Below are 14,731 nucleotides of genomic sequence, written 5' to 3' on the forward strand. Positions count from 1 at the left end.
ATGGAGGTAATATGAGCAACATTCAAAGATGGTGGTGGGTGAGGATGGGCGATTTACTGGAGGAGGATAGAACTGAGTATATCATTTGTACTGTGACAGCGTTTGTACAACTTCCTCGGGTCCATGACCTTCACGGGCCCTGAATCCAATCCACTTTATTTATATAGCACGATTTTTAGCAAACATCCAATCCACTTTATTTATATAGCACGATTTTTAGCAAACACGAGGTTTCACGGAGATAAAACACAATAAATAACACAATAGAAACATGAAGTAGACAATAGAAAGATAAAAAACAATAAAATAAGATAAATAAAAAGCACTACCCGCACAAGATAAAAATAATAAATAAAATAAATAATAAATAAAGGAATAAATAAATAAATGAAGTGAGTTTTTTAAATTACAAATGTCTTTAATACTTCATGCAGTGTAAACTAACCCCTTAAAGTCCACCAGACCCGGCTCTGTGATATCCGGCTGTCTTCGTGTCCCCCCCTCAGATATGCTAATTTCTCCTTTGTTTATCTGCTTCTAACAATGAGTGAGTCGTCTTTGTTGTTACAGTTTTGGGTGTTTTATTTTGAAAATTCACTGACTTCACTGTGTGTTTGACGCAACATCCCACAGAGAGCCGACACACTGTGTTCATACTGGACCTTTCTAAATTTGATTATGTACTTAACATGAAGTATAAAATGTCAATCAAAAGGACAGAATCTCTGTAAGATGTGAGTCAACCTTTGAAAGTCCTACGTTTAAAAAAAAGAAGGATTTAAAGCTTCCACTGAGTGCAACGAACAGACGTTAGCTGCAGTCAACTTCAAGTAATGTTAATTTATAACATTAACTACGAAAAGCATCACAAACATAACGTACTTATCCGTTATTTTAACACAGATTTGAGGTTTTATGACCTCTGGTTTAACATTTCTATCAGGTATTCGTGTAAGTTTCAACTTAAAGAGAAAGATAACTGTTAGCAGGCAGCAGAACCGGGCTCGGGACCGGACCGGTTTCAAGCACATTGAATAACGTCACACTACCGAGGTGATTTACAGACTTTCCTGATGGAAATGTGAAAACTTGAGGCTGGCTGCAGAAGTGAGGATACTGTATTCCTTGCCAAACTGTCCGCCTCTGTTTGGTCCCGAGTCATGTCTGGCTTTCCATACACAGGTCACACGTTAACACGGTCACTCGTCAAACCGAAACACCGGGAAGGGAAGTAGGTCTGGTCTGAACATCAGGACCACAGGCCACTGACCCGCTGCAGACCCGCAGGGTTCAAACTGCGATACCAACTGGACTGATGGGATCACAGAGGACGCACTTCAGATACGACAGCGACCCGAATTGGACCAATCAGTATTTGTGACAGGTCCCTCCTTATCCCTACATAAAAAAATGAGGAAGTGAACAATGATTTCCAAATATCTGTATTTGATCATTGTGGCTCACACGATCAACGTGTTTGAAAAAAGTGACATTCATGTCTGGTTATGTTTTCTTTTGACAATTTCTCAAACTAATGTTGTTCTTACTGCTCGCTGTGCTCGGTACGTCAGAGCCAGAGGCTGTAAATATTCAACGTTCACATAATAACACGTTCCTCATGAGATGGCTCACTGAACAACAGCGACGCTTAGGTTAATAAACATCTGATTTTCTTGAACTGCAGGAAGCCTCGGGTTCATCGTTAACAACTTGCAAACACCGCCATGATGCACGCAGACAAAATGACGGCGAGGAAGGCCAACTGAGAAAAACTGAAGCTCGCATATTAACAGCAGAGAAAGAGCGAGCGAGGGCGAAGGGGCGGGGGGTGCGTTTTTTATGAGAGTCAACCAGGGTGGTCCTCAGCTGCACGCTCAGATGGGAGGCTTGTCAACACAACAGCAGAAAACATCCAAGTCATCCCACTCCTGCTTCTAACGTCTCCCAACTGCGGCAGACACGTCCAGGGCCGGTCGAATTAGTGGTGGGTGGAGGAGGAAGGTGATTGGAGTCCCTTTGCTAAAATAACAAAGCTGCTATTGACACCGCCTTCACCTCCATCTCTGTCTTACGTCCCCTTTCCAGCTAACCAGACCTCAAGTTAGGTCACTAACTTGTAAACACTTTGCAGCTGTTTGTTTTCGCTGATTCAGGTCCTTCCACTTTTGTTTGCTTAAAAAACCCCAGTTCAAACCAGTCAGTTTGAATTTAACGGCAGATGTTGATGTGTATATATTTGGAAAGAATCTGAAGTACAGATTTATTTGATTCAAAAGTATTCAAGAGTTATCAGGCCAAAGCTCATTAATGATCTCTGCAGCTCTCGTATCCCTGGCTTGAGTCTCCAGCACCTGTCAGCTCCACTTTATGAGCACTGGAGGCAGGAGTGGATACAGAGCAGCAGGGTAGAGCCGTTTGGAGGGAGGAGAAGCCGGGGAATGGGAGGAGGAGAGGAAAAGGGGGGATATTTGTGATGTTTACGGGCTGCAGGGTGGCACACAGTGCTGCATGCATGCAGCGTGCAGGAAGCAGCTCTTACAAACAGATCTCACCTCCTCTCTCTCTGCTGCAAAAGTTTCAGATGATAACAATTATTATTCATAATGGCTTCAACACAGCTTGGACGATGACTCCCTTCAACACTTTCCATTAAATCAGCTTGTGTGAAGCAACAAAACATCTGGACCAGAAAAGCCCGGTATACACAACAGAACTGTGGATGTATTACTGAACAGTGTTACTCAGGTTTACTCTCTTCTGAAAACTTTAATGTAGAAGAGGGGAAAATATGATGTTTTTCATATTGTATGCATTCATACAGTCCTTTCCATTGTTGGTCTACCACACAGTCCTGTTTTAGATTTGATTTGATTGGTTGAGTTTCCACCACAGACTAATTTAAAATGGACGGAGTCTCCGTGACACCCACAGGTTTCTGAAAAGCCGTTGCTCAGTGTGGCGGCTCTGGCCGTTGCCATCTTGGCAGTGTTTTTTGTACCAGGCTGTAAACATGTTTATTTCTGCTGTGAAGTTGGACATTTGAACATGGGGACTTATGGAGACTGACTCACTTCAAGTGGACGTTAGAGGAACTGCAGTTTTTGGCTTCACCTCACACACACAGAGGTTATCTCTCTCTGAATTGCCCTTCTCCTCTCTGTGATCACCTCATAACTGTTCTCATTTACACATTTTTATGTTTCTGTTATCAGACAATGGAACAAGAATGAAATTTGATCACGGCTCATAAATACTGTTGACCATGGTCAACTTTTATCTAATGCCAACATTGTTGCGAAGCAGAGAGCTGCAGAGGCTGACTAATGGAACAAAACTTGCATTGCATTGTATTCTAGCTCTGTGGTGAAATGTTCATGTGCTTCACAAAAAAAGTTGATTTACAAGTGGAATATTTACCGTCTGTCTCTAAATGTTGAGAAAACAAATTTAATCCTGCAGCAGGGACAAGAAGCGATTGCATAAAAAGCAGGCTGTCAACACGCCGTGCTAAATCAGCTGAGCTTATCTCCTGTTGTAAATATATCGACAGTTTTATTAAGTGCTGCCCTTGATTCAGCGAGGAAAGGCTTGAGCGGTCGCCTGCAAACTGTAACCTGCCTTCAGTGATTACTTCACGGTTTAAATGGCACATTTTTGTGCTGGAACGTTGCACGGCTGCATTGCTGTATTATCCTGCAGAAGCAGCGTGGAGCATGATCTAAATGTGTGGAAAATGATTAAGTGTGCAATATACTGCAGCACAGTCAGGAGCTCCACCAGGTATTCTGCTCTACAGGATCCTCATTTCATTTCTTACCTTGACAGCACTGACAATGAGTTCTTCTTCTTTGCAGCTCTTAATGTCCAGATTACTGCAGAAAAGATATGATGCTTCCCACATATGTGCTGAACGTTGGCTGTAATGTCGTGCAGATGATGCTGTCATGTCTTGTTCAGCCCCTGGAACTAAAGAAACACATGCACAGCTGTAAGTAGCAGCTGCTTTGCAGTAACCCCCTTCTTTCATCCATTCATCCATCACCTGACTTCCACAGCACACCTGTTTCCACTTCCTCATCGGGCCTGCAGTAGTTACAGCAGCCTCTTTTCTGCGGTCGGTGTCAGGTCACTACTTACCTTTTCCTTTAAAGAGTCTGTAGCCTGTTACCTGAAACCTGAGTCACCTGAGGCTTGTTACTCGCCTGTTTTGAACCTCTGCCTATTACTCTGGATTTTGGGATTGTCTAACTGTTCGGTCGGCCTTACTGGTTTTCACCATCGCCTACTTCATGTTACAGTAAGCTTTTGTACCTGTACCTGTCAGTAAATCCCTCCTTTCCGCTTGGTTTGTCAGCATTTGGGTCATATTTCTGTTGCCCTGCTCACACCAGCCACAGCATACACGTTAACAGATTTGGAATCTGTGATTCGATAATTACCTTTAACATTTTATTCACTAATAAGGACCACGCCCATGTAGATTTAGGTTTAGATGGGTTAACTGTGAGTGATGGAAAAGGATGCGCCGAGACGATGTCCTGTAGAAGAGAAGAAGGGATGAGGGATCGAGGGATGACAGTCAAGGTGATGAAGGCATGAGGGTTGAAGTGATGAAGGGGTGAGGGTCTTGCTATATGCGGAATAATGCGGATGCAGAAAGCACCGCAGCCACCAGGGGGCCCCCCAATTCATCCAGACAGGTGTGTCATACCTGTCTGGATCATTTAATGAAGTGAGGAGAATAACAGTAGACACCATTAACATTTGCATCATGGCATCAAAATAATAACAGATCTTGTGCACTGACCTAAAACGTCACAGAAACGGATCCAAAATGATTTTTATTGTTTGCACATTAATATGGAGGCTGGGCCATTGTAGTTTTATTCATCTGAGCAAGTTAACTTATTCATTTTTTACTAATTCGTGCATTTTTATGTTATGTCAACTTAGATTTAAAGTTTATGACAAACATTTTTCAGAAACATGCTGCATCTGTTGCATGTATTAATGTATTCCAGCCTGTTTTTGCTCTTAAAATGTAAATGTAATGTTGCATTGCCACAGCTCACCTGAAAAGGTCAGCAGGAATATCTCTCTCAGAGAGGACCGGCCCTGCTGGGGACCGGAGAGTGCAGCCAATAGATGGAATAATGGAGAAGGTTGCAGGCTGGAGTCATAACTGGGCTTCATAACTGGAGAAGGAGAATTTAATGGAATAAAAGTGAATACACTGTGAGATCAAATGACATGGACCACTAGGGAATTTACGTTGCATAATTTATGTTGGACTCGAGCTCTACAAGTTTTCGGTCAAAATGAAACCAGTTCAGGACACCACTTATTTTCATTTCTCTTTTTATTTTCATGTATGTACTCTCTAGTCCAGTTTGTGTTTGAGAAGTGAGATGAACCATTTCTGCTTCCCAGTGTTTTGACTCTTTTTGTCATGTCATCATGTTTCACATTTATATAACCGACGTCTTTATCATTACATTTTTTACGAGAGCAAAACATTGTTTAGAGCACAAAGTTCTTCATTGATTGATTGATAGTTTTATCTGGTTACTTTATTAGTGTTTGGTTAATAAGTTTCAATTGCTGTGACAAAGACTCCACCCTCATTCACCCACTCCATCACTCAGCCTTATAAAAATGCCAGCAGAGCAAACTTCCCCCTAACTTCAATGTTTGCAGACAGCCGATAACCATGGGCAACAAATCCTCACGAGCGCCTCAAGAGCAAACAGTCTTTCTTTCTAAAGATGGAGAAGTGTACAGAATTCCTTCTCTTTTCTACAACGGAGACGGAAAGCAGTTCCTGGCGTTCGCAGAGCAGAGGAGGACGACAAACGATGCCAGCACAAAATACCTGGTTATGAAAACAGGAACGCTGAAGGAGGAAACGCCTGATGTGAAGACGATTGAGGTAATTATCACAAACGATTGTTTTATTTCTGTGTGAATACACACTCCTGCTTTCAGCCACATCAGATCTGTTTTATTTACACACCTCTGAACTCTTTCTAGTGGTCAGAACTCAAGCTGGTAAAGGAGGCACTTCTTGAAGGATACCGTCCTATGAACCCGTGTCCGGTGTACGAGAAAACCACCAACACACTTTTCCTGTTTTTCATCTGTGTTAAGGGCACCGTCTCAGAGTGCTGGCAGAGATTCTGGGGCTGCAACAAGGCCCGTCTCTGCTATATCACATCTACAGATGCTGGTCAAACATGGAGCACGGTGACTGATTTGACTGACGATCCCAAATTGGCTAAAATCAAAACCTGGGCCACGTTTGCCGTTGGACCAGGTCATGGCATTCAAATGGAGAGCGGTAGATTGATTGTCCCCCTTTATGGTTATGCTCCTTGCTCCACCTCAAGCTCTTTCATAATGTTCTATTTCTCTGTCCCGCATGCACTTTATCTGTACAGCGACGATAAGGGCAGAAATTGGCAATTTAGCAATATGCTTCAAACTAAATCAGTTGAATGTGAAATGGCAGAGATCAATGACAACACCGTCTACTGCAATGCCCGTAGTGAGGGAGGCTACCGCGTGGAAGCTATTGATGAGAATAAAGGAGCTGGTTTGTTCCCCCTCCCGCCTGCTAACAAGCTTGTGGAAACAGGTGGAGGCTGTCAGGGAAGTGTGGTGTCCTTTCCAGCTGAAGGTAAAGATGCAAATCCAAACAAGTGGCTGCTCTTCACACACCCAAGCGATCAGTCCAAAAGGGTTAATTTAGGAGTGTATCTGAATAAATCTCCACGGGATCCATTCGCATGGAGCACACCCTGGATCCTGAACAGTGGACCCAGTGGTTACTCAGACCTGGCTTACATTGGTGATGGCTGGTTTGCATGTCTAGTGGAGTGTGGGGAGCTGAAAGAAACCGAGCAGATAGCGTATAAAGTGTTTCACTACGACGGCATCAAACCTACTGAAGGTACTGAAAAGAAAAAAAACTGAAATCAGCCTTTATCTGATGTGAAGCCTTCTGTCTGGCTCAACAAATAAGATGCTGACTTAGCTCATAGAACCAGCTTTAAAATGTATTATAACAGGCTAATGCTAATGCAGCGTGTGAAGAATTGTGAAAGTGAACAGAGCATTTAAAGGTTTCAGCTCCACCTTTCTCTGTGTGTTAGATTTGGTTTTCCTCATATGAGACTTCAGAGTAACCTGCTGGATAACACAAGTGAAATCCTATTTACGTCTACTGGATATATCAAAAGTGTTGGATGATGATTTGTTTTGATCTTTGTGTTCATTATGTGCCAAACTGTGCTAACATTTCATACTTGTAAAGTGTAATTCAAAAGATGCTGTACTGACACAAAGTGTATGTGCTTTATTACAGTTAAAGAATAAAGAATTTTTTTGGTCATTTTTGCCAAATAAATGAGGTTATTAGAGTTTTCTTCATTGATCAGAGCCACCACAGTCTGAGCTTCACAAAGGCATTTTAGAAACCCATAAAGATGACGTCATGTTTTATGTCTTAGGGCTTCCGCGCTATTGGTATGATCGCCAGGCGTCCGAATACTTTTGTCCACATAGTGTATGCGAGATAACGCCTTGGAGATCCATAATAATCATGGATGAAAACTGGTCTTGGCTGTTAGTCACAGACATCTCCCTCTGAGGCTCAGGTAGAGATAGAAACTTTAAAGTCCGGCATTCCTACAATGACATCACGAATGATTACATTTGTGTCCTGTTCATACTGAGTAGAAATCTTCAACCGACTGGAAAAATACAAGGTGAAGCACAACAGTCAAATGACATCACAAATGATTTCATTCACATGACATATAGGTGGGCAGGCTTTTAGTTTGGGGCGAGGCCAAATAGTCTCGTTGTATGGAACAATAGATTTTACCAGAGGGAACGATCATGGCAGGGCCGGTCAGGTTGAGAGGTACATGCTGTAGTCACGGGCGGTAGAATTAAGTGGCGAATTACCTGAAGGAGTGCCACACATATCAGACAAAATGTCACATTATCTGTTGAATTCCTCACGGCAACAACTCATGTCTGAAACATTCTGAACTTTCCTGTTATGTAACCGCATATGACCATTCAGCACTTGAGTAATTTCCATGGTTTATCAAAGTGACGATAATATATCATAATGTATCAGACAATGATTCACTTCTTCAGAAATGAACAGAGAGGTTGAGGTGGGAAGACCCCTCCCTCACTCACAAACGGCTGCAGGTCTTTTACATTTGTCTACTTCAAAGTTAAACAGGGAAATATTGAGAATTTTTGTTGTTTTCTAAAAAATTAATCAGTTCAACACGGGAAAGAACTTATGTTTCACTTCTCTCATGAAATGTCTGTGTAGCCCAGGCTATAAAGTGACATTATTTTGTTGAAACTATCCCTTTAAAATAATTCCTTTTATTGGTGACAGAAACAATTTATTGGAAAAAGACATTAAAAATTCTAAAAAGCAGTTTATTTTATTTTGGAGTAAATAAATGTTTCATAAATAGTTCATTTTATTTTGAAATATATTGTTAATCTGTTAAAATTAATTCATATGCACCAATAACTGTTAAAATCTGGGGTAAAAGTGGTTAAAACGGAGAAAAGGAGAAATAAAGAGAAAAAAGGAAAAAATAGAGTTGCTGCGGAGGTCTACGTGGGGTGACCCAATCAGTGAACCCCTGTGGGCTCAGGTGACTGACCTCGTAGGGTCACGTCCGGTTTTCTCTTCCGGTTTTGCGGTCATGGTTACCTCTGTTGTTTCATGTGCTACCTGATGCAAACCGCAAGCAAACCTGTTGCATCCACGGGGTAAGACATGAAAATAATGTTCCAAACCGAGTTGTAGTAATTCTTGATGATGTTAATCACTGGTTGACCGGTATATTGTCAACATTTAAACTTTGTAGAGCTCTGTGAGACCGGATGATTTCCGCCGATCTGGCGCGGCTAAATCCTGAAACAGTGCTCCTAGCTTGATCACTCGGTGAGTGAAAATACCCTTTAACCTGTTCGGTTAAGCTGGAATGTGTTTTTTATTCATGTGTAACCTGGTTGGGTGTGTGTAAAGCAGCTAAAAGTTGCATTAATCTGTGCAGATAGCCATGAAAAAGGTGCTAATGGTGCTATAGCCACCATAGGCTATAATGTGATGCTAATGGCCCATTGACTGGTGTATAGCTACTTAGTTCGGTTGGTGTCATATGTAAATTATCGTTTTATTGTGTTTTATAGCTGTTTACTTCAGAATATTTTTCTAAAACTGTCGTTCAGTGTTAAATAATAAGATGATGGTGTGTGTGTGCTTATGGTAGATGCAGAGGTGAATTTTTGGTGCAGTTTCCCATTGTTACCGGTGCAAGGGGAGACATATAAGCACAATAGGCCTTAATTCCTCTTAATTACCATGAGTTTAGGTGAATTTAATGCAGTTTCCTACAAAAAATTAAAGGGTACTATGCAATATTTTTTATTTTTTGTAAAATGATATTTTCTGTGTTACTAGTGTAACTAAGACTGTTTCAGTTATTAATGAGTTACAGTACTTGAATTTAGTTATTAAATGCACTTTAAATGTATTTATGGTTACATAACTGAGTTAATGTTTGAATTGAGTACATTGTTGTACAACTTAACCTTTTGGGAGCTTGATGATAATTTAATCCAATTAATGTGAAGCATTATTATTGATTAGTGATAATCAACATGCAATTTGGATTTCCTTTGGCCTCTTTGTAGGTCAGGTTTTTTTCCCCCGTGACATCATTAGATGATCCACATCCCACCGTCCAGAGGAGAGATCCAGCTGGTTTCGTGTGAAGTTCGAGAGATCCAGAGAGTGGTTCCAGAACCAGATTAGAACTAGATTCCCAGCGTGAGCTGGGTGGCGAGCCGCATTGAACTACTGATACTGAACTGAGAGTGGAGAAGAATTCCTTCATTCCCCCTTCCTCACGGACTGTGTGGTAGGACAGAACAAACATACACTGATACACTGACACTTGACACGGATCCGAAGAAATAAGGGCCCCAACGGTAACTTTGGGACAAAAAGGGTTTTCATTTTTGCCGGCTTTATTATTTTAGTTTGTTATTTTCCATTGAATGCCTTGCAACAACTGTTGTATTTTCATTGTGTTATTGGTTAATAATAAGTGGCCACACAAAAACAAAAGGAAAAAAACTTCAAATCCTTGACTGTGTCTTTTCATTACTCAACAACAATGGCTCTCTCTAGCTTATAGTCTTCTGTACTGGTCCATCTCTTAACATTGACTATTACTTACCTGTGCTCATGTTATAACACCATAATAAGGGTTACATATGCATGCTATAGTCCAGTTTGTCTGAGATAAACTCCACCTCGTTACCCATGTTTTGTGGTTATGACTGCAGTGTCATCATCATGTTTCATATCTATACAACCAACATCTTTCAAATTGATTACAAAGGCAAAAAATATCCATATCATCACTTAGTCACATAAAGACTCCACCTTCATTCGTCACCAATCCATCACCGAGCCTCAAAAACCCCCTGACCCTAACCCCAGCAGACAAACCTTCCTCTAACTTAACGGACAGACGACAACCATGGGCAACAGATCTTCATGTCATCATGAACGAGCCCCACAAAAGACAACAGTCTTCCTTTCCAAAGATAAAGAAGTGTACAGGATTCCTGCTCTTTTCTACGACAAAGACAAAGAAATCTTCCTGGCCTTCGCGGAGCAGAGGGATACCGCAGATGATGCCAGTGCAAAAAACCTGGTTATGAAAACAGGAACGCTGAAGGAGGAAATGTGCGGTGTGAAGACGATTGAGGTAATTATCACAAGCGATTGTTTTATTTCTGTGTGAATACACACTTCTGCTTTCAGCCACATCAGATCTGTTTTATTTACACAACTCTGAACTCTTTCTACTATACTTATACTAAGAAAAATGGTCAGGAAAAGACTAAATCTTATGCATTGTCCCTGTATAGTGATGATTCTGGTGAAACATGGCATCTTGGCAAAATGCTGCAAAATGAGTCAGATGAGTGTTTTGATGATGAAGGCAGCTTCGTCTACTGCAATGCACGCAGTACAAGAGGCAATCGAGTGGAAGCTGTTAGTGAGAATAAAGGAGCTGATCTTAAACACCAGTCTGCTAACAAGCTTGTGGAAACAGGTGGAGGCTGTCAGGGAAGTGTGGTGTCCTTTCCAGCTGAAGGTAAAGATGCAAATCCAAACAAGTGGCTGCTCTTCACACACCCAAGCGATCAGTCCAAAAGGGTTAATTTAGGAGTGTATCTGAATAAATCTCCACGGGATCCATTCGCATGGAGTACACCCTGGATCCTGAACAGTGGACCCAGTGGTTACTCAGACCTGGCTTACTTTGGTGATGGCTGGTTTGCATGTCTAGTGGAGTGTGGGCAGAATAAAGAAATTGAGCAGGTAGCCTGTGTGCTGTTTGCATCTGACTCTTGGTATAAAAAAAATAAAAAAAAAGGGAATCAACACTTCCTAGAAAGTCTTCAGAAATAAATAAGACATCTTTCTCAGTATGAAAGTTTTTTTTTTTAAATTCAAATAAGAGAGAAACTTCTGTTTCCTGTTTTCAGTGTTGGGTTGGAACAATCATCTATTAAAATGATTTCATTTGCTTCATTTTGTTTTCAGCTGTAACAGCCACATTAATTATTTACCATACTGTACTATCATGTTATACTTGTAAAGTGTAATTCAAAAGATGCTGTACTGACACAAAGTTGATGTTGTTTATTAAATTATAAGAATAAAACAAGTTTTTTGTGACATTTAGACAAATAAATGAGGTTATAAGAGCGCTCTTCATATCGGATTTGTTATTTTTGGTGATTTTGCGCGCCCATGAACAAAATCAAAGAATGAAAACTGCCTTTCATTCCAAAGAGGAAGAAGTGACCAGGAATCCTTTGAGAGAATCAGATCTTCATGCTCTTTGCATGTGATAAAAATGGACAGCTGTACACGTGTATTTGTTCTGATTGCGTGACGTTTGGTGCTGACACTGCCTACAGGACGACATGCAATAAAATATTTAACTGTAGTTCACTTCTTATAGATGGAATAAGATTTTTCCCTGTCAGGTAAAAAACAAAAACCCCCAAAACAAAACATGGTTAGTGTTCATACCTGGAAATAATCAGAAATGACATGTCTGTTGACATCTTAACTTGACTTTAAGGATCTCTGGGTGTGTGACTGAGACAGTCACTGAGTGTGTTTTGCTCAGGATGAATGTGAGATACTCTGTTTCTGTAATAATCACGGATGAGAACTGATCTTAGCTGTTAGTCACAGACATCTACCTCTCAGGCTCAGATAGCTGCCATATAAAGCTGAGACAAGTGTAAGAACAGTTTATACTTTAGGCAGAACGGTGTATCCATGTATCAGAATCTTCTCTGTGAGTGAACCTGAAGACGACTGGCCCAGCTGAAGGTTTTCTTCTACAACATCACAAGTACAAAATACACAAATAACAAAGCGCCCTTCTTATCTATAAACACTTATGGTTCACTTCTCTCATGTGTATGCTGTAGTCCAGTTTGTGTGTTGACAAATTGAGAAGTGAAATAAACTCCTAAACTATTTTTGCCATGTTATCATGTTTCATAACTGTATAAGCAATGTGTTTATGACACAATCTGAGAAGTGAAATTAACTCCACCCTTTACTTTCTGATAATATGATAAATAAAGACTCCACCCTCATAGACACAATGCATCACCCAGTCTTATAAAAACCTCTGACCCTAACCCCAGCAGACAAACCTTCCTCTAACTTTACGGACAGACGACAACCATGGGCAACATATGTTCATGTCATCATGAACCAATGCCACAAAAGACAACAGTCTTTGTGTCTCATGTGTACAGGATTCCTGCTCTCGTCTACAACAAAGACAAAGAAATCTTCCTGGCCTTCGCGGAGCAGAGATACACCGCAGATGATGCCAGTGCAAAATACCTGGTTATGAAAACAGGAAGGCTGAAGGAGGAATCGTCTGGTGAGAGGACGATTGAGGTAATTATCACAAGCGATTGTTTTATTTCTGTGTGAATACACTCTTCTGCTTTCAGCCACATCAGATCTGTTTTATTTACACACCTCTGAACTCTTTCTAGTGGTCAGAACTCAAGCTGGTGAAGGAGGCACATCTTGATGGACACTATGAACCCGTGTCCAGTGTACGACAAAAAGAACAAGAAACTTTTCCTGTTTTTCATCTGTGTTGAGGGCACTGTCTCAGAGCAGTGGCAAATAGACAACAACACAAACAAGGCCCGTCTCTGCTATGTTACATCTACAGATGACGGTGAAACATGGAGCACGGTCACTGATTTGTTTGACAAAGATGGACTGGATGTCATTAAAAACTCAGCCACATTTTCTGTTGGGCCAGGCCATGGCATTCAAATGAAGAGTGGTAGATTGGTTGTTCCAACTTATGCTTTTCCTAAGAAAGATCGTCAGCAAAGCCCAAAATCTTATGCATTGTCCCTGTATAGTGATGATTCTGGTGAAACATGGCATCTTGGCAATATGCTGCAAAATGAGTCAAATGAATGTCAAATGGCAGAGTGTTTTGATGATAAAGGCAGCTTCGTCTACTGCAATGCACGCAGTAAGGGAGACTACCGCGTGGAAGCTGTTAGTGAGAATAAAGGAGCTGATCTTAACAAACACCAGTCTGCTGACAAGCTTGTGGAAACAGGTGGAGGCTGTCAGGGAAGTGTGGTGTCCTTTCCAGCTGAAGGTAAAGATGCAAATCCAAACAAGTGGCTGCTCTTCACACACCCAAGGGATCAGTCCAAAAGGGTTAATTTAGGAGTGTATCTGAATAAATCTCCACGGGATCCAGACACATGGAGCAAACTCGGGAACCTGAAAACTGGACCCAGTGGTTACTCAGACCTGGCTTACATTGGTGATGGCTGGTTTGCATGTCTAGTGGAGTGTGGGGAGCTGAAAGAAATCGAGCAGATAGCCTGTGAAGTGTTTCACTTCGACGACATCAAACCTACTGAAGGTACTGAAAAGAAAAAAAACTGAAATCAGCCTTTATCTGATGTGAAGCCTTCTGTCTGACTCAACAAATAAGATGCTGACTTAGCTCATAGAACCAGCTTTAAAATGTATTATAACGGGCTAATGCCAGTAGAGAGTGGGAAGCATTGTGAAGCTGCACAGAGAGCATCAAATGGGGCATTAGAGAGTAAAGAGAGAGAGCCAAACGTCTGTATGACGTATGATAACATACTAACATTCAACTAATATTATTGGTGTGATATTTACAGGGAGCTTTATGTTGTTAGTATAAAACACACTGTAAAAGTTTGTTCACGAGAAAGGAAGGAGACCATGAGAGAGTTCTGAAGCGGCTTCGTCTCACGGGAAGACAGCAGCAACACTCGAGACTAATCAAGTCGTCACATTATTATTAACTTCATTATTAAATCCATTAAAGGCAAACTAGTCTAACTTCATGATAAGCTTTTTTTAACCCCTCGTATTCTGTATCTTAATAAAATAAGTGGTTATACCTTTCTCTTTGGAGTTCCTGTGTCTGGCCACCAAGAAGTTTTCAAAAACTATTTCTTTTCCAGGAATCAACACTTCCTAGAAAGTCTTCAGAAATAAATAGTACGTCTTCTCAGAATGAAAGTTTTTAAAAAAATAATTATTCAAATAAGAGAGAAA

The 14,731-nt window shown here is 41.0% G+C and overlaps 2 protein-coding genes and 1 pseudogene across 2 annotated transcripts; all 3 read left to right on the forward strand.

Moving 5' to 3' along the window:
- Positions 1-4,084: 4,084 nt before the first annotated feature.
- LOC104926684 (sialidase-3) lies at positions 4,085-7,223 on the forward strand. The gene is made up of 3 exons (XM_027283718.1): positions 4,085-4,297; positions 5,698-5,929; positions 6,031-7,223. Exons 1-3 carry the CDS (start codon positions 4,290-4,292, stop codon positions 6,970-6,972), a joined length of 1,182 nt encoding a protein of 393 aa, XP_027139519.1. The 5' UTR covers positions 4,085-4,289; the 3' UTR covers positions 6,973-7,223.
- Positions 7,224-8,370: 1,147 nt separating this feature from the next.
- Positions 8,371-11,838, forward strand: LOC113746716 (sialidase-4-like; annotated as a pseudogene).
- Positions 11,839-12,592: 754 nt separating this feature from the next.
- Positions 12,593-14,521, forward strand: LOC113746715 (sialidase-4-like). The gene is given in 3 exon segments (XM_027283720.1): positions 12,593-13,054; positions 13,156-13,199; positions 13,201-14,521. Coding segments are annotated over 3 exon segments (1,149 nt in total). The 5' UTR covers positions 12,593-12,832; the 3' UTR covers positions 14,084-14,521.
- Positions 14,522-14,731: the final 210 nt, after the last annotated feature.

Source organism: Larimichthys crocea, chromosome X (assembly GCF_000972845.2).
Source record: "Larimichthys crocea isolate SSNF chromosome X, L_crocea_2.0, whole genome shotgun sequence".
NCBI lineage: Eukaryota > Metazoa > Chordata > Actinopteri > Sciaenidae > Larimichthys > Larimichthys crocea.

What these genes read in the sequence shown, in the direction of transcription:
- LOC104926684 (XM_027283718.1), top strand. An exon ending in CTGATGTGAAGACGATTGAG is followed by an intron (nt 5,930 to 6,030) that starts GTAATTATCACA and finishes AACTCTTTCTAG; the next exon opens with TGGTCAGAACTCAAGCTGGT.